Below are 26,461 nucleotides of genomic sequence, written 5' to 3'. Positions count from 1 at the left end.
GGATATCCAACATTTGATTGATAATAACAAGCTTCCCATACCTCCAGTTAACAAGAAGAGCGAGTGTTGATAAAGCAAACAACACAAGACAAGAGGCGAGGTTCAACGACGAGATTTCATGACATCTTTTTTCTTTTTCTCTATTTACCCTTTCACCAATAAGTCTAGCATAGGCACCTTTCTTTTCCCTTAGATTAATTTTGTAGATTCTTTCTTTTCCTTTAATAAAATGAGCATTTATTTCTTACATATGATCATTTCATTATATTGCATTATAAAAAAAATATAAAAATAAATCATTGTCAAACTAAGCACAAGGTATACCAATGATTTGAGGCACCCCTTGTAGCCACATCATATCACCTTTCACCCTTCATATATACAATCTCTTCTTGATAAACCACTTTGAGCCTCGTCTAACGATATACCTTTCTTTTTTCAACCCACATTTACCTAACCTTGGGATGGAATGGTGTGTAACTTATGCAATCTCAAAAGCTTGAGTGATTTCAAAAGATCAAAATAAAAAATAATAGCAAAAATAAGCAAAAAGCAAAAAATAAATAAAAGTGTACAAAAAGGTAAGTGTTCCAATGTCTTTGATATGAAAATATCTTTGATAAGAACACGTCTCAGATTGCGTCTCTTATCGAGTGCTCGGTACCGTGCATGAGAAACATGAATGCCAAGTGAGTGATAGACCGCATGATCGGGATCGCCCACACTTATAAAAAAAAGATAAATTCTAAAGCAAATAAAAAAAGATCTAAAAAAAAGAGTAGAAACTCAAGTATAAAAACAAATATTCAAAAGCAAAGTTGCACACCTTTGGGGCTTATCTAGGGTATGTAGCCTTTATCCCCTTCTTCTTCTATAACCTTTAGCCTAACCACTTTAAAACCCCTTTAAAAAGACCTTTTTGAGTTATACACATACTTGTGCGAGGTTCGGTTAGAGCAACGTTCGGCCTGGTTCCTAACGGATACGTAGGCAACCTCACATTGAGGTGCGGCTGTAATAAAAATGCATTCATTCACACAATTATACCATGATCATATCAAGGGATTCCCTGTATCCATCCCTATTCACTTAGAGCTAGACTTGGAGGCTTAATCCTTACATCATTAGCTTACCTAGCCTAAAGAGTCGCCATCATTTGACTCTTCTTGAAATAATATCTTTCTACACACTTAGTTCTTGCGGCCTAACTTTAGTATCACTTTCACACACCGCATAGATACATGACCAAATATAATTCCCTTAGGAACCCTTTGTCATGAAATCTTAACATAACGATGAAGCATGCCTTGTCATGTCAAAATCACTCATCAATCATAATCATCATTGCATTGAAGTATGAAGTGCTTAGCCTCCGTGCCTAAGTTACCTAAATAATTTCATTATCGAGTCAACTAGGATAGTCTAAGATGCTACAATCCTTGTACTGTGAGAAACAACATTTGACTAAGCTCATTCAACATGCACCTTCAAAACTTTGATTCTTTTTTCACATCTTTCTTTTTCGGGAGAAAGTCGGTACCCTCCACAAAAATGACGGAAATTTTTTGCTTTTTAGCCTTTTCGAGTCGCATAATCAACACTATGCACACACGGGTCATGAGTCCCATGTGTCAAATACTTCAAGTTGAGTCAACCTCGAGTCAATCACAGAGATTCAAATTTATACCATGAGTCGTGTCAAGCCGATGAGTTAAGCAACGTTAAACCTTAGGTCAACCCTAAGATAATTAAAGAAATTGGCAAAGTTTTATAGTCAAAAATAAATGTACGTGCAGCAGAATAAGGAAGACCCTACTCCAGCGCCAGACGACAACATCTAGCGTATGGAAATAGATTTCAGTGCTTGGCGCTAGATCTCAGCGTTTGGCGGCGGAGCCAATTCTTGGCGCTAGAGATATTTCAGCAGCGACAGAGCTCGAAGCCTCTCAGAAAGGTGATTTCGACTTCATACAACAATTTTGGGTTCCTTGGTACGCCAGTTAGCCCCTATAATTTGACATGATTAAGTAGTCAGTTTTGTTACAATCACAATAAGTGATCGACTTGATGAAAGATCGTCTCACTTAGCTTAAAGCGCCTAAGAATTGGCTCATCACGGAGACACCGACATACTGGTTTTTGCGGAAGCAAAGTTCAAGCGAGCTTTAGAGATTGGCAAGCGTTGGACTTCAGAAATTTTTCTTCAGAATATTATCGCAACAAACATTCAATCATCAAAGCTCTTTTGTTCAGAGACACGTGGGCATATCATCAAAGCTGTTTTGTTCGGACGCGTGGACAATCCTTTCAAGTTCTTTTGTTCAGAGACGCAGGGACAATCCTTTCAAGCTCTTTTGTTCAGAGACGCGTGGACATTTCTTTCAAGTTCTTTTGTTCAGAGACGCGTGGACATTTCTTTCAAGCTCTTTTGTTCAGAGACGCGTGGGCATCCTATTTTCAAAGCTCTTTGTTCAGAGACGCGTGGACATATCATCAAAGCTCTTTGCTCCAGAGAAGCGTGAGCATATCATTCAACCTCTTTTGTTCAGAGACGCGTGGACATATCATCAAAGCTCTTTGCTCCAGAGACGCGTGGGCATATTATCAAAGCTCTATTGTTCTGAGACGCGTGGATATTTCTTTTAAGCTCTTTTGCTCCTGAGACGCGTGGGCATATTAATCAAGCCCTTTTGTTCAGAGACGCGTGGACATATCATTCGAAGATCTTTTGTTCAGAGACGCGTGGACATTTCTTTCAAGCTCTTTTGCTCAAGAGACGCGTGGGCATCCTATTATCAAGCTCTTTGTTCAGATCATTTAGAAGTTCATATCAAAAAAGAAAGAAGCTTTTTGTTTAGAGGCGCGTGAACATATCAAAAGAATATAAAAAAGAAGCTCTTTGTTCAGAGACGAGTGAACATCGAAACAGCAAGATGGCGTTCCATAGATCGTGGAGAGTTGTCACAAATAACTGAAGTTAATTTAGAACGAAGTTGTCTTCGATCATGTTCCCTTAGACCTGGAAGATGGTCACAAAGCGGAAGGGCATTGTTTCAAGCGAAGCAATCTTCGATAGTATTCCCTTGGACGTGGAATATTATCAAAGCGGAAGAGGATCGTTTCAAGCAAAGCAGTCTTCAATATTGGAAGCAGTTACAAGTTTAGCGGTTTTCAAGCGGGATGGCCTTCTCTTGGCAGGAGGTCATCAAAACAACAAGGATACAACAACGAATCGGTTATCTTCAGAGACGTGTGCTCGACGGTGCAAAATACGCGTTTCTTAACACTTTTATCTATTTAACTAACGCTGATTTGCAGGTATCGGAGTTACAAGAGCGATTTAGGATCGCAGAACGATCTGAATCATTCTCCGTCCCTATTGCTACTTTGACTTTTGTTTTTCGAAACTTGCATTTCTCCAAACTCAGTCAAAGTGGAGGCTTCTGTAGAAACCCATTTGTGTCTCCCCAAAACCAAACCCGGTGATGAGTAACTTTCGCGTCGAATCATAATCGAATGAAGTGAAAGTGTGGAAAGTCTAGTGTTGCGGATAGTTTTAATTTCTTTTCTCTTCTCTCTGTTTTGGAAAATTTATTTTAAGAAAACAGCCAATCTAGTTTGGTTGGTCCATGATATGGGTCCAATAGTAGTGTAGTTTGATGGGGCTTGACAAAAGCTTTATATATTATAAGCCCAATTCTGATGAATATTGAGGAATTTATGGCCAATTTACTGAACTGGGCCCGGTTTGAGCCTTATATGCAGGCCAGTGATCTAGAGGAGGACCTAATATAGATTTATCATTCCTAATGAAATTAAAAATGGTTTTAGTCTTCTAGATTCTTCTAAAGGTCTTTTTCATTCCTAATTCATTTAGCATTGATAAATTGACTTTTGTTGACTTTTTAGAGTTTTAATTAAAATCAAAGAATGTTTTTTGAGGAAGATACAATTTTATCCTCCTGTACGGCAATTTTTAACTGATTTTAAGAAAACGCGTGAATTTCTGAATAAGCGCCAAACGCTAGTTGTAGCGCCTGGCGCTAGCATTGGCGCCTGGCGCTAGCATTGGCGCCTGGCGCTAATGTTGGCATCTGGTGCCAATAGCCAGCATTGGCGCTAATCAGATTTTATCTGTGCCAGAACTCTGTTTTGAAATTTTTTCTTTTTGGCTGATTTTCTCTATAAATAACGTGCTAAAAACTCCGTTTTTGATAACCAATTTTCATTCATCTACAATCTACTAACTCTCATCAAGATTTCCTTGATCTCTCTCTCTCTCTTTTCTAAACTAGCTTATCTCAAATACAAAATTCCGCATTCATTAGATCTAGATACACCTAGCCATATTCGAAGTTGCCTTCGCCCTAGACGTGAAAGGTTTTATTTCTGAGGGTTTGGTCCCAAATCTCTCTTTCAATTATTATTTAATTTAATTGTTTTGTTTATTATTTTCCTTGAACTTACTAACGTGTGTATTTTGTTAGAAAGAGGTACGAGGCATCAAAGTAAGTACTTTAATGATTTTCATTGATGTTATGATATAGAGTTCATGTTTAGGTTGTTATTATGATATTCCTAGTATCATGTCTAGGGTAACTTTAATATCAAATATGATTGTTACGATGCCTTTCATGTTCTTCCTAATATTTATGATTGTTAGTATCATGTTAGGGTTAAGTATATGATTTTTATTGTTTAGTGACATGCTATGGTTTGTTATTATCTTGTTAGTATCATGCCTAGGATCATGCTATTATTATGCTTTAACATGATTTTATTATTATTATTATTATTATTATTATTATTATTATTATTGTTATGATAACTATTATAGTGCTTGATTTTTATTGTTATTGCTTGATCACACCTTTTATGCATGTTTAAATGGAATTGGTACTTGTAATCACGCTTAATAAGATAATTAATAATCTTGTTTAGGGTTAATTTTATTATAATTCAAGTGATCGCCAATAATAGATTTATTTGTGCATTTATATTCAACCAACATAGATAAACAAGTTTAGGGTTAATCCTATTGATTGTACGTTATTCATAAAGCGCACATGAATACGATCTGAATAAAGTAGAGGCCTACTATTAGGGCAAGTTCAATCTCTTTTAGGTTAGATTTGTACCTTCATCCCCGAACCCTATTTGGTTCAAGACCTTATGGAGTTGACGATCTCTTGGATCGTTAAGGGGTGTAACCTTCACCTCCTGAACGGTTTACAAGTTCCTAAAAAAACTTGTTGGCGACTCTTTTGCTCTATCTTTTTTCCTTTTGGACGCCACCATACTTTAGTGTATGATCCCGAGGCGTTTCAAGCTAGGGGATTAACGCTTGAAATATTCCCTACAGGGACCAAACCCTCAGAAATCAAACCTTTCACGTCTAGGGCGAAGGCAACTTCGAACTTGGCTAGGTGTGTCTAGATCTTGTGAATGCTGAATTTTTTTTTAGAGAAAGCTAGTTTAGAAAAGAGAGAGAGAGAAAGTATCAAGAATTTCTTGATGAGAGTTGGTGATTGAAAACGGAGGTTTTAGGAGGCTATTTATAAAGAAAATTATCCGGATATGATAAAAAAGAATCACAGTTTTGAATTGAATAAAACACGACACTGTTGCCAAACACGCCCCTGTCGCCAGGCGACAGACGTGTCGCCACGACGCCAAGCCTGTCGCTAGGCGACAACTTGTAGTGCGGCGCTACAATCAATTTTTCCACATGTTTTCATATTTTGATAAAATTTAAGCGTATGAGGGGTAAAACTGTAATTTCTTTAAAAACACTTCTTTTATTCGAAATAAAACTATTAAAACTAATTTATCAATGCTAAGCAAATTAGGATTCAAAAGAACCTTCTAAAAGATTCTAGAAGACTATAATCAATCATAATTACATTAGGAATAAATCATAATAGGCCCTCCTCTAAATCATTGGGCGCATATAAAAATCAAACCGGGCCCAGTTTAGTAATTTGGCCATAACTTTCTCAGTATTCATCAGAATTGGGCTTATAATATATCGATGGAAAGCTCTTTTTGAACCCAATCCAACTACACTATTATTGGACCCTTTCCATGGACCAAACTAAATTGGATCGGCTATTTTCATAAAATAGGTTTTTAAAATAGAGAGAAAGAAAAGAATTAAAAACTCTAACCGCAACACTAGACTTTCCACACTTTCACTTCATTCGATTATGGTTCGGCGTGAAAGGTACTCATCACTGGGTTTGGTTTTTGGGAAACACAAATGAGTGTCTACAATTATACATCATTTTAAACATTTCGAATAGTAGTTAAAACATGCTTCACCAAAATACATTTCATAATCGTTCAAACATCGTTTCATCATTTGTTAACATTACACATATAAATCATTGCATAAAATCACTTCATAAAAGATCTAGCCACGTGTAAGTACCTTGATCCTTGCACATCTAGGGAAAAGGCAACTTCGAACTTAGCTAGGTGTGTCTAGAACTAATGATTGAGGAGTTTTGGGAGAGGGAAGGTTTTTGTGAATGATTGTTGATTGTAGATGATTTGAAAACAGAGAAATATGACCCCTATTTATAGAAAAAAAGCACGGGATCAAATAAATTCATATTCGGAATAAAATACCTCCTGACGCCAACGACAGGAGTTAGCGCCAAACGACAAGTCGCCAGACGACAACTGCAGCACCAAGCAACGAAAGTCAGCGCTAGGCGACGACTCTGTCGTCTCGCGCTGGTTCAAAAGTACAATGCGCTTTTACACGCGGAATCACCTTTTAAAGCTGTTACAGGTAATTCTGCGTCCAAGCAGATTTAAAATCAGATTTATTATATTTTATTCAAAATAAAACATCTTTAAAAATATAATTATCAATCTTAATCTCATTAGAATAAAAGAGAACCTTCTAGATATTCCTAGAAGATCAAAATCAATCCTAATCACTTTAGGAATTATAATTAGTAGGCCCTTCTCTAGAAAATTGAGCTACCTTTAAAATCATTGGGCCTAATTTAATTTAATCCATAACTTCCTCACAATTCATCGGAATTAAGCTTATAATATATCATTGGAAAGCTCTTTTAAAGCCCAATCTAACTACACTATTATTGGACCCCTTATCATGGACGAAACCAAATTGGACTGGCTATTTTATATAAATAGAGTAAGAAAAGAAATATTTTTGAAAACGGAAGGAGAAATATTTTAATAAAATCATCCTCATCATTAGACCTTTCACACTTTCACTTCGTTCAATAATCAAATGATGTGAAAGGTATTCATCATTGGGTTTGGTTTTGGGGAGACACACTTGGGTGTCTACAGATTGGATATGGATTCTTTCCCTTCTCATTTTCTTCGCGTAGGGAATTAGATAAGGAGACTGTTGCATTGCTGAAGCGGGTTCAGAAGTTCTCGACAATTCAGGACATCGGGGCTCGTGCTGCTGCTCATATTTTTACTAGGATAGGTTTTTCTATAGCTAGAGCAGTGGGGGCCCAAATTGTATCTCGGCTCAGCGCACTTTTGACGAGGGTCTTTGATCTTCTTTGGAGCGTATTTTTACTGCTTCAGGACCTGGGTTTGGCGATTGGCAGTGGCGGCTTGCCGCCTTACCATTTGCACTTGGAGGGCTTGGTGTTTATTCTGCAAGTGATGTTCGGCTTTATGCTTTTCTTGCTTCTCGGTTACAGTCTGCTGGGTTGCAGACAAAGCTTCTACGATGTTGACATTGTTTGTCATGGTCGAACTTTTGAAGATGCTTTGAGTCTGTTTAATGGCGCCGTGGAGTCTGATTTTTTAAGTAATCCTAATGAGGTCGTTGCCCCGAAACTCATGAAGAAATAGGAAGACATATATTTCACGAAGGTTATCAATTCTACAAAATATGCTTATTCTTAAACTCTTTGACAATCAGCATTACGGAAATCACATCAAGGAGTTTACACCTCTTCTTGGCTTCGAGCAGTCCCTATTTTGAGTTTGGGTCACACGATGAACGCTAAGACTTATCGATGTGTGCTATGCTACCGGTTGGGTGTTCCATTGTTATGCTTGTTCAAGGGTTTTTGTTGGGGATATTTTTGGTGATCATGCGGTGTATTGTGCTTGCATTGTGGGCATTAAACATTGGAATAATGTTGTTTAGGATACCCTTGTTGATGTTTGCTACCGATCAGGGATTTCAACTAGAAAGGAGGTATTAGGTTATCTGGAGGGAACAATGTGGCTCTCAGACATGCAGATGTGTTACTTTATTCTTGGGACCGTGGTCGTGATGTTTGCGTTGACTTGACAGGGTCGACTCCGTTGACACAATCTGGGCTTTCTGACTTTGTTCCTGGACGGGTAGTGATTGATGCGGCCAATTGGAAGCGGGTCAAGTACGAATCCAATTGTCGAGCAGTTGGATATGGATTCCTACATTTCTTTTTCACTTCTCTTAAGGAGTTAGAAAAGGATGCTATTGCATTGCTGAAGCGGATCTAGAAGCTCTCAAAGACTTAGGATATTGGGGCACGTGATGCAACTCATATCTTTACTAGGATCAACTTTTCTATAGCTAGAGGAGTGAGGGCCCATATTGTATCTCGCCTTCCAACTAATTTTCTATAGGTTATATAATTTTATCTGTTTTTGATATATAATAATAATAATAATAATAATAATAATAATAATAATAATAATAATAATAATAATAATTACTAGACGAGTTGTGGTTGATGTAGCTCATCGAAAGTGGGTTATTTATGAAGCTCGTTGTCAAGTGATTAGATATGGTTTCATTCCCGTCTCCTTTTCTTCGCTTGGGGAATTAGAGAAGAAGGTTGTTGCGTTGATGTAGTAAGTTCAGAGGTTCTCGACGACGCAAGACATTAGAGCACGTGTTGTAGCTCATATATTTACTAGGGTAGGCTTTGCTATAGCTAGAGGAGTGGGGGCCCAGATTGTATCTCGGCTTCCCACTAATTTATTGTCGGTTGTATGACTTTTATTTTTGAGATTTAATTGTTCCAGGTATGGATACAAGGGTTCAGCTGGTATGGATTGGGTCCCGTCGACAACCTACGAAAGGCAACACACGTAAACTGCCCTCGGGGGTGGCTCGAGGAACCCCTACTCCGAAGCTCAAGTTAGGTTGTGTTTATAGAGAGAGAAAGTGTACTTAGAGAGATAGAGAGAGTATAATATTTTGTATGTCTAACCACTTTTCTATTGTAGTTATTCTTCTATTTATAGGTGTACGATTTCCTTTGTGAGGAGTCTCACTTGGTCAATCCTGGGGGCTAACTCTATCGGGCTGGTGAGCCTCTCTAGTTGTTCTTCCAGCAATGAGTGCGCACCCTAAGAGCTTGATGATAGTTCAACGGGAGCTACCCTTTACAACTAGCCTCTCAAGAGGTGGTATGAGGTCACTCATGTCGGCTCTTGTTTAAACGGTGAAGCCTTTCTAACTGAGCACAGCTGGAAGGAATAGCTTAGCCAGAGCTATCCCATACAACTAGCCCGTTAATAGATGGTATGAGGTCGTTCATGCCAGTTATTCTGAGCGTGTAGCCTTTTCGGTCGTTGCTCAACGAGTCGTCTGGTCAAATTACCCCGTACACTCCTAGCCCATCAAGTCTCTAGATTGTCGATGCGATCCAGAGGCTTGGGATTTTAAGCTATAATTTGGTGATGACGCGATTGTGCTGTTGCTCGTCGATGGTGGCTCTCTTCTGCCTGGAATGTGTATGCCTTTTTGTGACATGAGAGGATTAAAAAGAGGAATATCGATCACTGCTGCTGAAATCTTCGAAATAACAAATTTGCAGGGAGGAATTTCGATCATTCCCACTGATGTATGAGAAATGACGAGCTTGCGGGGAGGAATTTTGATCACTCCCGCTGAAGTCTGAGAAATGACGAGCTTGCAGGGAGGAATTTTGATCGCTCCCGCTGAAGTCTGAGAAATGACGAGCTTGCAGGGAAAGCTCGTCATTTCGATCACTCCCGCTGAAGTTTCTTCTTTTTTTTTTTTTGCGGGAACAATGTTTTACATGAGTGGGACACGTGTCAGCCATCCGAGTCATCAATTTATTTTTACTGAAATGACATGGCGGTTTGGTTTTATTTTTACTCAACCACCCATTTACTCCTAATATAATTCATTGTCTCCCCCTTCTTTTTTCTTTTTACCTTCTTTATTTTTTCATCTTCCCTTTACTTTTTTTTCAAATTTTCTACCCTTCGTCTTCTCCAAGACGCGCGTCGTTTCTCCATTACCATTGTAAGTTTTCGTCTTCCTCGTCTACACACTTGCTTCGTTATCGTTTCCTTGTTCGTTTGTTTGTTCATTTTCTTTTATTCTTCAGTTTTGCTAAATTTTCCTGCTTTTTGGTTGCAGGTTTAAACCTGTTCTCCGTTTGATTTCTTGGGTCGCCATTGTTGTTGTACTTTGTTGCTTCTGCAACTTCTCGTCACAAAGGTACTAACTTTGTACCTTTTCCTGTATGTTTATGTTTAATTTTGTTTTTTTTTTTTGTGTTTTCCTTCGTAAAATTGCGTCTTTTGAACAATTCTGATTGTCCCCGTTCAATTTGCCCTCTTCTGTTGTTGTATTTGTATATTCAATTTTTTTTTCCTATTGTTGTTATGCTTTCCTGCACTTGCTGCTTAGAGAATAAACTAATTTGTTTACTCTTGGCACCCCATTTTCTTTCTCTTCTTTGGAGGGGCTTCTTTGTGTTTGTAGATCTTTAAAATGTCTGACGCTTCTGACCGTCAGAATATGAGTGATCCTCACGCGGCCACTAAGTCAGACTCTTCTTCTTCCGACTCTCCTCGTTTAGGAGCGCTCTGTGCACACTCCTTTTAGTTCTCTTGCTTCTTCTCCCCTTCCTATTCAAATGGTTATGCCTTTTGATTATCCCCCTGCTGCGAGCAGGGCGGGTACTTCCATGGCCTCTTCCTTCTTGCCTGAGCCGGGTAGTAGTCGTACTGCTGAAAGCAGTGCGTTTTGACCTTTTTAGCCTGGACCTCGTCCTGACTTCTTTGACCCTTACTGTGAGCGGGAACTAATTCAGCCAGGGTACCTGTGCCCCATGGCTCATTTGAGGAGGCGCGTGATGCGCCATGATATTTTAGATGACTTGGTCAAGGCTAATCCCCTTATAAAAGTAATGTTATTTATATTATGACAGGAACACTTGTAGGTAGTAAAAAATATTCTCATTAACAATATGTTTGGTATTTATGATGTCATAAATGTTGTACTTGTGAAGCCAATATTTAAATATCCACAATATTAATCTACTGTTATTACCTACTGTATATTAAACTTATTTGTTATCATTTACATGGTGTTATTTTCTCTTTCTACATAGTCATTTTCTCCCTTTCCCTTTTCAACTCTTAGTTCTTAACTTTACCATGGCAGAAAATGAAGCAATATTTTTGCTAAGTAACCTTATGTATGCTAGAAACGTAACATGCAATCTAGTCTTCAACTTCTTAAACTTGAAAAAACTAATTTAAAAGTCCAATTAGTTGATGCAACTGTATACATCTACTTTTGGCCTCCTGTCCCAACAGGAAGTGCAATGACGATAATTATACCATCTTCGTGTTGGATATAAAAGTGAAGAATACTTATGGAGAACTGGTTAAGCTACAAAACATGAAAGACTAGCCCAAATTAAAGATAAAAGCCAGAACAAAGGTCCAATTAACTAAACCCGATCATAATTAGGCTTAAGCCCGTGCTTAAAACCTAATAATGACGGATTTTGGAGCGCCTAGGTTTAATTTTAGTGCAGCCACAGAAAAAGTCGTGCGCATCTCAAATAGTCGTGCTGAGCTGCAATGCGCAACTAATTCAGTTGCGCACGACACCTAGCGCAACCTCCAGAATTACGCTGCGGAAGATTCAGAATTATACGGAAAATATAAAATCGAATCTTACCATAAAGCTGCGCACAAGACAATTAGTTGCGCTGCCCATAGCAGCGCATCCTAATCACTTGCACTGGGATGCCGCGCGCAACTCATCCTGTTGCGCGCGACACCTGCTACGGCAGAATGCTCGTAACCCTAAACCTAATCATTCCCTACAAATAAGAGCTTAAATCGAGGCTTAGACAAACAGAAAATAACCTAAAACTCTGGCGAAATACTTGTGAACTTGTGCAACCTAGCCCCTCTTGTCCTAAACACTCACCCCTTTTGATATTTTGTTACTACGATGGAGGTTCCCCAACAAGAAGGAGTCCATAAGTATTCTAAACGGAGATTTATCAAAGAGAAGTGGTAAATTCCCGAGCACTTAGTTAAATCACATTTATTTTCTTGTTTATAAGAACCTTAATTAATTAATTAGTGTTGTTTGATCACCTTTAAAATAATTAATTAATCAATTCCACATAGTATCTTGCGTTAAATAAAGATTAGAATTGAATTAAATAATTATTGGTTGATCACTTAACCCATGGCGAATATTATTTATTTTCTTGTCCTTTTCACGAATTTGATTAAATAAAGAATAACGACATTACGATGTAATTCCTACATGAATTGGTATGTGTAAATAAAATCAACTAACATAGTTTTAGGATCGCATTTCATATATTGCTTGGTGATGAAATTGTAAAAAAGGAAGAGCTAGTAGAGGCCGCACTAGGGCTAGGATAACGATTCCCCTCTAAAGGGAACGTTATTTTAGTACCCTCTCTCCCGAACTCATTTCTGGTTTATAGACCAATTTCGGCATGAGTAAACTTATGATTCGTGGTAATTATTCCATGAACTCCACATGAAGAAAGGCATGAACGAGGTTTATGAGTTTTCCTAAAACTCATTGGCGACTTCCTACTTGTTTCTTACAAAAAAGCGTAATGATAGAATCAATTCTAATTCAAGGTCCCCAAAACAGTCAGGAATTCAAATCCTACTACACTCTAACAAGTGTAAAGTCTTAGTCTTTTAAAGGGCCATGGGCAATAAAGGAGGGGACCCCTTACGATGGGAGCCCCCTCCTTATAGTGGCAACTCCACTAGGGACTTAGAGGTTACATGATTAATTCGTAGTGATGATACAACGTTTCCAACACTAGGTTACCTATGGGTTGTAACGAGAATTAACTTGAATAATCTTTAGTTAGAGAGCGAGACTTGAATGCATAATATCTTCCTTTTGCACAAGAGTAAAAACCAAACAAGCAACATTGCATCATGCATAAGCATAGCACACTTAAACCATTGGGGATTGGCTCATTGACTAGGGGTCGCCAACACTAGGCTTCTATCCCGAAATCAATAACAATCATCCCACCCACATCACCAATAAAATGTTGGGAGGGCGATTCCGTGAGTCAACACGTTGAGTGATTGATTTGTGCGTCATTTCTTAAGATATGGTACATTTGGAAACCCAAGCCTTTTTTGACCTTAGAATGGCATTGCGTGAATCTTGACTTATGGCATGCTTATGTGACTATATGTAACGTGTTAGGATAGTCTTCTTTTTTTTTTTAGTTTGATCTATGTTCCCAATTACGAAGTTGTCTCTTCGTGATTTAGCATCATATTTAAAGGATATCATAAAAATAATCAAATAAAAAAACAAAAAAAAAACGATAACAAAAAAAATGCTTGAATTTAAAAAAAAAAAATCCTACGAGCAGGTGGCGGGTGTAACTCAGTGAGTTTTGCGACCCCTCCCAGCGCAAGATATTCCGTTGCTTGCGATAGCCGCGCGCAACTGAGTCACTTGCACGCGCCACTGAACGAGTCATTTGATTTCTCAAAAGATAAATTGACTCATCCGAACAATATCTTCATTGAAGAATTGTTAAGGGTGATGTTATCCGTTTGAATATGTTTTGCGTCGTTTCTTTTTTTTTTCTTTTTTTTCTCCCTTTTTAAACAAGCGTATCGATTTACTTATCCTTTCGTACTTAGGGCCAGTTTTCAAGCTTGGGAAAGAGGACTCCCGGACATTCGCATTCTACGTATACCACCAAAAGATCAACCCCTTTCAAACCACTTTTCTTCGACAACAAATTCTATTCCAACAACAACGCTAACCATCAAAGAACTTCAACAAGATATTCTTCGTTTGGGAGAGGAAAAGGCTCAAGAGGCCGAGCAGAGAAAAATTAAGAAAATAGATTAGGGTGAAAAGAAAAATGTTGAAACCTTAGCCTTACAAGAAAATATGGAACAATTATTCATCAAAGAAAAGTCATTGGAGAAGCTAGTTCTTCGTTCTACAATGGGGAACAAGTAATTTGAAGCAGAAAAGTTTGCTCCTCCCCCAAGACTTGCTTTACTGGAAATGTTCATAGCTACGGACTTGCAAATATTTAAGGTAACCAATAATCCACAAAATCATTTAATGTGTTTTACTAGTACTATGGAAATAAAGGTAGTTGATCCTAAGCTTTATGCTTTGACTTTCCCTTTATCCCTAGACCCAACCGCGAGAGAGTGGTACTATGGCTAGATCCAAAATTCAAGGCAACATAGGAAGATATAGTTTCGGCTTTCATTACCCAATATGAGAGTAACGTAAAGTTTAAGTCAACTTTACGTGAACTCGAGATGCTTAAGCAAGACGATGATAAAGGTTTCCTTTCTTTATATGGTAGATGGCAAGAAAAGACGGCCCACCTTGCCCAAAGGCCGCCTGAACTCGAGTTAATACAAAAATTCATTGACAACTGTCATGAAAAGTACAACAAACATATACGTTACCTTGGTTTAGACACTTTTCAAAAGGTCTATTCTGTGGCTACTAGGATTGAAGATGATCTTGCTAAAGATAAAAGCAAAAAAACCTCATCATCATCATCAACCTAACAATAACTACAAGAAGGGGAATGATAACGCATCATCCTTTATTGACGTATTTGCGACTTCCACGCAATACAATAACACAAATCGACATGATGATCCTAGAAAAAGATGGACAAAAGAAAGAAAATTTACTCCATTTCCTGTAAGCTATAAAGAATTGTAAGAAAAATTAAATGAAAAAGGCTTACTTGCGCCAAAAGGGCCAACACCACCCACTCCACCAGAAAGGAGGTTTCCTTAATGGAATGATAATGCTTATTGTGCTTATCATAGAGGCGTTGGACACGATACTGAACGTTGCTATATTTTAAAGCACAAAATACAAGATTTATTAGACGATGGGAGAATTCCCACCCTAACAATAATGCATCCCCCTTAGGGATATTTTACATCGAGGAAGACCATATGGAGAGTGATACGTTAATCCTTATATGTTCGATGAAGACTATATCACTCCTATAGGAGAACCTCTATCCACAATACTCATAGGGGAAACTAATGAAGTATGTAGACTATGGGACGACGACTTTCAAGACTTATATGTCTCTAAGTATGCCGTCGTCCCACCTCCATCTTGTTTACAAAAAGAAACAAATGGAATGCTTGATTGGGATCATTTCTTGGGGAAGTCGCAAGATTTATCGAATCTCTCCTTGGATGAACAATGGCATCAAGCACAACTCATGGAACATCTTGAAATGGAGGCACATCCAAAGCCTTTAGAAGAAATTTGGTTTGTGAGTCCTACAACTAACCCAAATGAGATAGATCATTTAAATTGTTCTGGGCGAGTCTACCAAGCACCACCACCAAATGGATCTTCGACCACACAAAATCAAACTCAAGCTCAAGTAAAAAATCCAATACCACCTCCACTTGAGATGGAAGATCCATTGGTCAAACGCTCTAACGACATTTGGGAACTCCTAAGTACTTCTAAATGGATTGCGTCTCTTATCGAGTGCTCGGTACCGTGCATGAGAAACATGAATGCCAAGTGAGTGATAGACCGCATGATCGGGATTGCCCACACTTATAAAAATAAGATAAATGCTAAAGCAAAAGAAAAAAGAGCTAAAAAAAAGAGTAGAAACTCAAGTATAAAAACAAATATTCAAAAGCAAAGTTGCACACCTTAGGGGCTTATCTAGGGTCTGTAGCCTTTATCCCCTTCTTCTTCTATAACCTTTAGCCTAACCACGTTAAAACCCCTTTAAAAAGACCTTTTTGAGTTATACACATACTTGTGCGAGGTTCGGCTAGAGCAACGTTTGGCCTAGTTCCTAACGGATACGTAGGCAACCTCACATTGAGGTGCGGCCGTAATAAAAATGCATTCATTCACACAATTATACCATGATCATATCAAGGGATTCCCTGTGTTCATCCCTATTCACTTAGAGCTAGACTTGGAGGCTTAATCCTTACATCATTAGCTTACCTAGCCTAAAGAGTCGCCATCATTTGACTCTTCTTGAAATAATATCTTTCTACACACTTAGCCCTTGCGGCCTAACTTTAGTATCACTTTCACACACCGCACAGATACATGACCAAATATAATTCCCTTAGGAACCCTTTGTCATGAAATCTTAACATAACGATGAAGCATGCCTTGTCATGTCAAAATCACTCATCAATGATAATCATCATTGCATTGAAGTATGAAGTGCTTAGCCTCCGTGCCTAAGTTACCTAAATACTTTCATTATGGAGTCAACTAGGATAGTCTAAGATGTTACAATCCTTGTACTGTGAGAAACAACATTTGACTAAGCTCATTCAACATGCACCTTCAAAACTTTGATTCTTTTTTCACATCTTTCTTTTTCGGGAGAAATTCGGTACCCTCCACAAAAATGACGGAAAATTTTTGCTTTTTAGCATGTTCGAGTCGCATAATCAACACTATGCACACACGGGTCATGAGTCCCATAAGTCAAACACTTCGAGTTGAGTCAACCTCAAGTCAATCACAGAGATTCAAGTTTATACCATGAGTCGTGTCAAGCCGATGAGTCAAGCAACGTTAAACCTTAGGTCAACCCTAAGATAATTAAAGAAATTGGCAAAGTTTTATAGTCAAAAATAAATGTACGTGCAGCAGAATAGGGAAGACCCTACTCCAGCGCCAGACGACAACATCTAGCGTATGGAAATAGATTTCAGTGCTTGGCGCTAGATCTCAGCGTTTGGCGGCGGAGCCAATTCTTGGCGCTAGAGATATTTCAGCAGCGACAGAGCTCGAAGACTCTCAGAAAGGTGATTTCTACCTCATACAACAATTTTGGGTTCCTTGGTACGCCAGTTAGCCCCTATAAGCAATTTGACATGATTAAGTAGTCAGTTTGATTACAATCACAATAAGTGATCGACCTGATGAAAGACGTCTCACTTAGCTTAAAACGCCTAAGAATTGGCTCATCACGGAGACACCGACATACTGGTTTTTGCTGAAGCAAAGTTCAAGCGAGCTTTAGAGATTGGCAAGCGTCGGTCTTCAGAAATTTTTCTTCGGAATATTATCGCAACAAACTTTCAATCATCAAAGCTCTTTTGTTCAGAGACGCGTGGGAATATCATCAAAGCTCTTTTGTTCGGACGCATGGACAATCCTTTCAAACTCTTTTGTTCAGAGACGCAATACCATCCTCACTTCATCAAATGATTAGGTTGAACTATCAAGGGCTTCCTATGACTATACATGCTTCTCCACTTAAAATAGCAATAAATGTTCAATCATTCTTTGAAATTAACCATGATAATGATGAAGAGGACATGTGGGGATTCGCCGCGGAGCCAATCTACACAATTCAAATGGAAGAAGACTTTGAAGAACCATTCAAGCTTGATTCATATTCCACTCGGATAGTAAACAACATCTTACTCAAGAGTAGTTACTTTCCTGGGATGCCTTTAGGAATAGGAATGAAGAAATCTCTCTTACTTCCTATCCAAAAGAAAAACTTCTCAGTTGGATTGGGATATAAACCAACAAAAGAAGAATTGGAGTCTCACAATGAAAAAAACAAAGCACATAGAGACAATAATAAGAAAAGGATAATCACTTTACTCCCATACTATCAACAAACCCTTAATGGGAAATTCATTAGGGAGGGAGAAGATTACCCGTGCTATAAATTTCCAGAACCCTTAGTTCTGGAAGGAATCAAGAAGCCTAGATTTGAAATATTTCATGATTGCTACTTCTTGGATGACGATCATAGTATCGTTAAATCAAATCACCTAACTCCAGGGTGCTATGATAGACAAGCATTTAACTTGCTATTTGGACTAGAGAAAAATCATGTCGCTACAATGAGTAATCAAAACGTCATTCAAGATGAAGCTTTTGACCCAACCTCATTGATCACCCTTTCAAATGAAACTTTTGAGCATGGATAGAGGAAATCTTTCAAATGGACCAATCACAAAGGCGATAAGCTGAAAATCGTCACAGGCGAAGGGAAGATGTTTGAAGAATCGGACGATGAATCTATTATACTCTAGGAAAGCTGAAAATCTAGGCCTTGTGGCCATTACTGAGTCTTTATTTTCTAGTTCTAAGGAAGAAGATCCCAAAAAGGATTCTTCTCTTGATGTACTCTCTTTTGATTTTAATAATATGAGCTCTATTTCCGAGTATATGCCTTCTCTTGAATCTTTCGAATGCTATAACAATCAATCTAATGAAGATGATAACATTAATAAATTGGTTAAACTAATGAATGAACGAGAAAAAAAGAACCCTATCATTGAAAATCTAAAATAATTAATATAGGAACTAACGAAAATAAAAGAGAAGTCAAAATTGGCTTAACTCTAAATCCGGAAGAGCGATCGACCTCGACGCTCAAAGAATTCGAAGACGTGTTTGCTTGGTCATACAAGGACATGCCTGGAATAGATAGGAAAATAGCGGAACATACCATTCCCTTGAACCCTACCTCTAAATCAGTAAAACAAAAACTTCGATGAATGAAACTTGATGTCGAATTAAAAATAAAAGAAAAAGTACAAAAACAGTTGGACGCAGGTTTTATTCGCGTATGTAATTTGTAACCCCCCGTATTTTTAAATATATTATAAATGAAATTATATTTTATTTATAATATTTATTTGTATTTTTTCGGAATTTAATTTCAACAGTTTCAATTTTTAATTTGAGTTGAAAATTATTTTGGTACAAATTTTTATACATACCTTCATTCTATAATTCATGTCCAAACAAACAAAGCCAAACTCATCTTACTTACTTAATTGGCCCATTAATTTTATGAGGCCCAATCTTACTACTTACCCTACACCACTCTCTCTCCTATAAATACCCCATACATCTCCAAAGTTTTCCCCTCACAAAAAGGCTAGTAAACTCTCTTCGCTTTATTTTATTTATCTTATTTTCCCTTTATTTTTCTTTTCTTTTATTTTTCATTTTCCTTTCTTTTATTTATTTTTTTTCCTTACTTTTTCCTTTTTCTTTTCTGTTTTTTTTCTTTATTTCCTTTCCTCCTTCCTACGTGAGTTGTGACTCATTGCTGTCGCCCTGTTTTTCCTTTTTCTATTTTGTTTTTTTCTTTATTTCCTTTCCTCCTTCCTACGTGAGTTGTCACTCACTATTGCCACCCCTTATGCCGCCCATCCACCACCGAGGCGCCTCCCTGCCGCCACCCATCTGACCGCCGGCGACCACCAGGCAGCCCAGTCGTGGCTCCTTCTTCTTCCTCCTTTGTTTCATTACCTTGCTTAATGTTAATTCAATTTGTTTTGGGTTTTTATTTTTTAGTATAAAGATTATATTTTTAGTATCAAAATCATGTTTTTGATAGTTTAAACTTATGATTTCATATTATAATTAATGTTATAAATTTTCAGATTTTATGAATTATAAACCTAGGGTTTCAATTTAATGAAATTGGGATTTTAGGGTTCTAATGAGCAATTAAATTGCGGCTTTTGTTCCTATTGCATTTCTAATGATTAATTAAGTATAAAAACATGTTTTTGATGAAGTTTTAAGGAGTTTTTATCTAAATTATATTGTAGGAAATTTGGTTAAGTATTAATTTATTGTTGTTGGTTGTTTTCAAGGAAGTGATTATTACCTATGAGACTTTTAGTAATTAAAAGTGGCACAAAGGGTTGTTTACACGAGGTACGTACATGTCTACTCCATTTTTAGTAGTATCATGTTTAGGTACCAAAGAAAAGAACTTAGTTTCATGATTAGAGAACACTTGGATGAAAAATATTTGGTTATACATTTAATTAAATCATGTGCTTATGTTTATGAGACATATTTTGGTAAGTTGACTATGTTCAACAATTTGGATAATTTGGAAGTTTAATGGAATTAAGGGACAACTCGTGATGTGATCACCATTGTCCTAAAAAAGATTAAAAGTGAATTGATGTATGATTGTTATGTATGGTCTTCTTGAATGAGTCGGCTATTAATTAAATTTGTAATCACGTAAAGTGAAACATGGATGAGCAATAAAACTCTGGAAAGCGTGCACTTCTAGAGTATTAACAATTATGGGTTGAGTACACGGTGGTAGCCCGTGGCTTTCCGAGGCTTGTTTGATCAACATGTCCTCTTCTCTTTTGGTATTTACATTTTTATTTTATAATGAAAGTTAGATGGGATCCTAGACTAACTTTGTGAGAATGGAGTTGCGCCCATTCTTGCATCGCGCTAAACTTGTATTTTAAATGGTCATTTGGGACCAAAATGATTTGGTGGATTGGACAACCTCGTCTTTTTCTTACTCCAAATTAAATTAATCAAACTAAGTATAAAGAGCCAAGTGTTTGGAATTGGTTAGTAAGTATGTTGAGTCAATTGAATTGTCTAAGTGTGGAGTCTTGATTAATGAATTGTGTTGTATGTTTATTTACTTTAATTAATTGAGTCTGCTAGGTTTTGTACGTTGTAACTTGTATGTACTCAGCTTTGCTGATTGCGTGCTTTTGTGTGTGTTTTTCTTTTGGTCATGGCCTTCGCCTTTCAATGACCCTGTGATGATCCCATTATTACACTTGTATTATTGGGGAGAAATATTGCACAGGTTAGCTTGATGATGTGAAGTTTGGGCATTTGACATACGCATTGTCAAGGGATTGGTGTGATTGAGAGTATTCGATTCTTTTGTTGAACTCATTTATGCTTTGCTATTCATTTATGTTTTGGATTTTTATTATTTGTTTGGTTTTAAATAAGGGCCTTATATGGTTCCAATTTGTAAGATTTGACTTATTGGTTTTCAAAACTATGTTATTTTAAAGACTTATGTATTGGTTTTCCGCTGCGATACTTTGATAAAGCCTTAACGTTTTAATACGTGGCGGTAACATGTCAATGGTTCTCCACTATTTTATTTAAATTAAGTGGTTTGGAAAAGGGGGAATTATTGGAGTGTTACAAAGTGGTATCTAGGAGCTTTGGTTAGATTTTATTACCACTAAAGCCAATTTTAAAGTTATTAGGCGCCTAACGTTTTAAATGTAATGAGTTTTATTTAACTACCTTATTTAAAGTTAACTTAGGTTTTCAAAAATAATTCTATTTTAATATATTTATTTCGGCATTTATTAAAAAAAGTGTATTTATTGTTTTATATATTTTCTAATTATTTAGTTATTTTGAAATAAAATGAATTTAATTATTTAGTTTGTCTTAACTTGTGTGCTTATTTTATTTAACGGTGAGATTTGGGTAGCTTTAAAAAGGGTGTATAGGATAGATTATTTCTTTCTATATGCATTGAAATTAATTCTTTTGTCTTTTTATTATTGTATGAAGTGATTATGCAAGTTATTTAATTGTGTATGTTTTATCTAAAGGTGCTACTTTAGTGATCACTTTGTATCATGTTTAAGGATTAAAGCATGTAATATGGAATGGAATGAGATTCTTTGTGCAATGTGAAATGTTTAAATGATTTGTTTGTGTGAAGCATGTAATTGTGTGTCTACTAATATGTGTTTATTTAATGATGCTATACACTTGATGCATGGATTTTTGGTGGAATTGAATCAAGGGAATTATTTTATTTAATTTTTGTGTGCGTAGGAATGATTAAAATTAAATAATCATTTCCTTTAAAAGTGACTTATTAGGGGCGATTGTGTGGGCGTGTCCACCTTTCTACCTTAATATATATTTTTGATGATTATGAATGTGATTTATTAAGTAAGAGAGTTCTTTCGTGTTGATGTCGGCTTGAGAGTGTGTTACATTTCTAGGCAGAGAAGGAGGATGGCTAACAACGATGCTTTAGCTGCTGCTATTAGGCTACTAGCTGAGAATTTGAACCAAAACCGCAATGATAATCCTGATCCTGCGGGTGAGATGTTTAAGAAGCTTTCCCAAGTCAAGCCACCATACATTGAGGGAGGTGCAAACCCAACTTTTCTGGAGAATTGGATTAGGGAGTTCGATAAGATCTTTGTTGGTTTGAATTGCCCTGAGAATATGAGTGTGGATCAAGTTGCAATGTATTTGAAGGAAGAGGCAGATATTTGGTGGAGGGATAATGGAAACGTGCTTCGTGCTGAGGCTAATTTTGATTGGGAGACTTTCAAAACCAAACTTAGGGAGAAGTTCTATCCACCATTCTTAAGGAAACAAAAGGCTCAAGAGTTCATCAATCTGCAAATGAACAATATGTCGATTACTGAGTATTATAACAACACTAGTGGAAAAAAGTTCATTTGTAACGCCTTATTTGTAACGGGCATAATTAAATCCGTTACAAATAGATGATTCGTAACGGACAATATAAAGGTCCGATACAAATAACTGATATTTGTAACGGGCAAAAATTTGGCCGTTACAAATAAACAGTATTCGTAACGGGCAGAAATTTGTCCGTTACAATTATTGCTCTAATCGTAACGGGCAAATCAGGTCCGTTACAATTCCATCACGTGTTAGCACTACATTAGGGTTTTGAGAAATTAGTCAGTCGTTTTTCTCCCCCCCCCCCTCTCTCTCCCTCTCTCATATCTCTCTTTCGCTCTCTCTATCTCCTCAATCTACAACTTTAAATTGCAGATCTTCGTTATTTAGATCTAAATTGTGAATTTCTGTCAACTTATTCGGACCAATTGTTCGAAAATCGACGTTTCGAGTATGATTTCTTTGGTAATCTCTGAAATCCGATTCAAATCCATGATGCTAAATCTTGAGTAATTCACCTCCGTCGAAGCTCCATTGTAAAAGCTTTTGAGCTTAAACTCGTTATTGAAACAAAATCAGAGGTAAATTCTTTTTTCTTTTCATATATTAACCGTTGAATATCAATTTTTCAAGTCATTATGGTCGAATTCGGGTTATTTTGAGGTGACTTATTGAATATTGCTCAATTTATTAAAGATGATAACAATCAATTTTGCTCCTAGAATTTCTTATGTAATTTTTTTTGCTGCACCGATCCATGTAATTTAATTTTTCATTTTATGTTCCATTAATTCATTGTTATTTTATCATACATTATTATTATTATCTCAAGATCGCATCTACTTAATTGTGGTTTTGATTTTTTCGATTACAGATCTTGTGTAATTGTACTACAATTTGTCAACTATTTTTGTCGGATGATTTACTTTTAATTACTTTACTACTACATGTTTCTGGATTTTATTACAAATTAGAAGAATTGGCTTGGTTTCATTATAAATTGTCAAATGGTTCAACTTACACTTCAATCTTGTCGTGATTTTGGAGTCATATGGATCTAAATATTAGATTCTTTATTCCTTAGTGATGTCTTCTTTTTTTGAAACCCTTGGTAATGTTTTATCTGATACATAATATACACAAATAATTATAAACCTTCTTTATCTGATACAATATTCAATCAATTTATTTTTGAATAAAATATTAATTTTAGGAATATGTAAAGTGATTGAATTTTAGTTTGTGCATATAAATTCTGCTGAACTATTACATTGAGTCAGTGACTGTGGTTGCTTTATATATGTATGTTTATTGCTTTATATATGTCTGTCTTATGTGTTTATTAGTAATGACATTACATATATTAAGATTTATGGCTTGAACAAATGTGCAGGAAGATAGAAAATTGCATTTACTGCTTGGTTGTAATGGTGGTTCTTTCAAGATCAATGAGAGGAGGCCACCATAAGGTTTATGTCAGAGTAGGTTACAGGAGAAGGTGAAGAGAGAAAAAGAAAATAGAAGGGGAGAATATATATGGTATAATGCTAGTGCTTCGTATATTGGGTAATACATACTCTGGTTCACCCATGCAATGAATCTAAAGCTCGTATGTAACCAATGATTTGAGCAAGGTTACATAAACAAAACACCTTCATCAAGATTGCTTCAGATTTATTATTTCTAATTTTATCAATTAATTTTCGTGTGATTAAAGGGTGTTATCTCATTTCTGTGTAGGGTGTTATCTAAAGCTCGTATGTAACCAATGATTTGAGTAAGGTTAGCATCCATGGGTCTTCCTGATGCTCCCGCCATCCGCTCTACAATCTGGAAGGTTCTCTCTCTTTCTATTCATTTCATATTCTGAATTCATTACTTACTTTCTTGCGGACTTGCTGTTTTCTATAATTTGGTAATTTAGTTGCTAGTTTCTTGAATCTGTGACTTTTTAGCTGATTTTTTTATCAATTAATTAATGTTGTCCTGTTATTGTTTAGTTTTTCTGTTAATGGGTTTAAACTATTTTTGTATATGCATTCTCTTATCCTTTCGAGATCTGCTTGCTCAAGTCATAGTAATCAGCTAGAAGTGATTGTTAGAATGAGGTTTTGTGTTTACATCTAAGATTATTTGTGGCTATATGTGTGAGTATGGAGTTAGTGTTGCTGCTATTCCATGTAGTGCAGTAAGTCTATAGATTGATTTTCAGCCATTGATCTGTCTGTATATTGTTTGAGTTACAGTCTGACAAGTCTTTTTCCTTGATTGTTAGCTTAATTTAATTGATAGAATTGGATGTGAGACTGATGTTGCTGTTGTGAATTTTGTAAACTGATTGTAAAATAAATAAGGAAGCTTGAGTCTTTTTAATTGAACTAGCAAAAGGGTTACAAAGATAAATAAATAAGGGCTTAGGCTATAACTCTCGGTGGTAGCTTGACTATGCACATTAATTCATGTCTATCCTCTATAACAACATTGTTCTGTTGGAAATTTAGAGAATACTTTCTTGCAACAAATGTAAAATGCAATAAACTCTTTAAACCTTTGTAACTTTGTTTGATTGTTGTGTTTCACTTTTTACCAAGAATTGTATGATTGTCTTTGGGTTTGACTATCTTGTCCTTTTGAAAAATAATGCTTTTAGTTCTTGGTATTGTGTTTTAGGTTTAAAGGTAGATCATATATTGGAGTCCTTGACGATGATCAGAGCTCTTTGTCTCTTCTTGATATCCCTTTCACAGTTATAAGCAATATTGTAATAATTAATTCCTCTACTTATTCTTTTTTGATGATTGAGAAGCTCCATCTTGAACAATTGTATGGTAGTTTATAAAATTTGCCTTTCTTATGCAGACATTAGGTTCCAATTGCGCTTGTATATTTGAGGGTGGATCTGCTTTGCTTCCACTATCGGTGGCTAAGGTGCACTAACTATCATTTGAGCATTTCTTATGATCTTCCCACCTTTTTCTCTGTAATTACAAGAGTTCTGCTATGTTGGGTTACTTAGATTACTGATGGATCCTGTTGGGTTAATTTTGCATATATGTTATTTGTTTTCTGTTGTTCTTTTTTTGTGAGTCTACTTAGGGTATGTTAATTTGTTTTCTATTGTTCTTTTTTTTTCGAGTCTACTTAGAATATGTTTTAGATTATATTTATTGTTAGAATATGTTGTCCAGTTTATGATTCAATGTTTGATGCATCTTCCAAATGCCTTTTCAGTTGCCAATAGTGCCACTAGAGCTATTCCTGGAGATGGTGCTGCAGGTGCCGCTTTACTTTTTGCAGCTCCTGCAATTTCCCTTGATTGGTGGCGACGGAGGAAGCCACAAGAACCTTTTTCCCATTATTATGTAATCTTTGTTTTAGTTTTAGTTATTAGGAAATAATTAAAGCAGTTTTTGCTGATTGTATATTATTCGTTTTTTTTTTGAAAAAATTATTCGTTAATTATTTACTGTATACTATACTTGTATAATATATATAATATAATATAATATAATATATATAATATATATATATTAATTGATAAAATAATTGTGTCAGCTAGCTTTCCAGCATGAGCTGGATTTTTTTTTAATTGGATCTCACAATATTTGTAACGGGCAGAAGTTGTCCATTACAAATAACCTCGTTATTCGTAACGGGACCTTAAAAGCCATTACAAATAACGGGGTTATTCGTAACGGGCACCTAAAAAGCCCGTTACGAATAACGGGGTTATTGTAAAAGCCCGTTACGAATAACCCATTATTCGTAACGGGCAACATAAATGCCCGTTACGAATAATGGGTTATTCGTAACGGGCTTTTTAGGTGCCCGTTGCGAATAACCTATTATTCGTAACGGACGGTGCTCGTTACGAATAAGATAGGACATCCGTAACGGCCGCATACGTAACGGCCACTGCCCGTTACGGATGGGCTGTTT

The 26,461-nt window shown here is 36.5% G+C and overlaps 1 protein-coding gene across 2 annotated transcripts; it reads left to right on the top strand.

Annotated features, from left to right (window-relative positions):
- Nucleotides 1-22,831: 22,831 nt before the first annotated feature.
- LOC110705909 lies at nt 22,832-26,004 on the top strand. Of its 2 annotated transcripts, XM_021883825.1 has the most exons (6): nt 22,832-23,103; nt 23,916-24,156; nt 24,263-24,359; nt 25,193-25,283; nt 25,382-25,450; nt 25,754-26,004. In XM_021883825.1, the coding sequence occupies exons 3-6, from the start codon at nt 24,328-24,330 to the stop codon at nt 25,886-25,888; spliced, it is 327 nt and encodes a 108-aa protein (XP_021739517.1). In that variant the 5' UTR covers nt 22,832-23,103; nt 23,916-24,156; nt 24,263-24,327; the 3' UTR covers nt 25,889-26,004. The 2 variants fall into 2 exon arrangements, 1 of the variants encoding a protein (XP_021739517.1); XR_002508142.1 differs by lacking the exon at nt 25,193-25,283.
- The last annotated feature ends 457 nt before the right edge of the window (nt 26,005-26,461 follow it).

The sequence above is a fragment of the Chenopodium quinoa genome, unplaced genomic scaffold (genome assembly GCF_001683475.1).
Source record: "Chenopodium quinoa cultivar QQ74 unplaced genomic scaffold, ASM168347v1, whole genome shotgun sequence".
NCBI classification, from domain to species: domain Eukaryota; kingdom Viridiplantae; phylum Streptophyta; class Magnoliopsida; order Caryophyllales; family Amaranthaceae; genus Chenopodium; species Chenopodium quinoa.
This window is presented reverse-complemented; position numbering and strand designations above follow the sequence as displayed.

Coding starts and splice junctions, on each gene's coding strand:
- LOC110705909 (XM_021883825.1), top strand. CDS start 24,328: ATGCTCCCGCCATCCGCTCTACAATCTGGAAG. Junction 25,284..25,381: donor TCACAGTTATAAGCAATATT/GTAATAATTAAT, acceptor TTTCTTATGCAG/ACATTAGGTTCCAATTGCGC. Junction 25,451..25,753: donor TTCCACTATCGGTGGCTAAG/GTGCACTAACTA, acceptor ATGCCTTTTCAG/TTGCCAATAGTGCCACTAGA.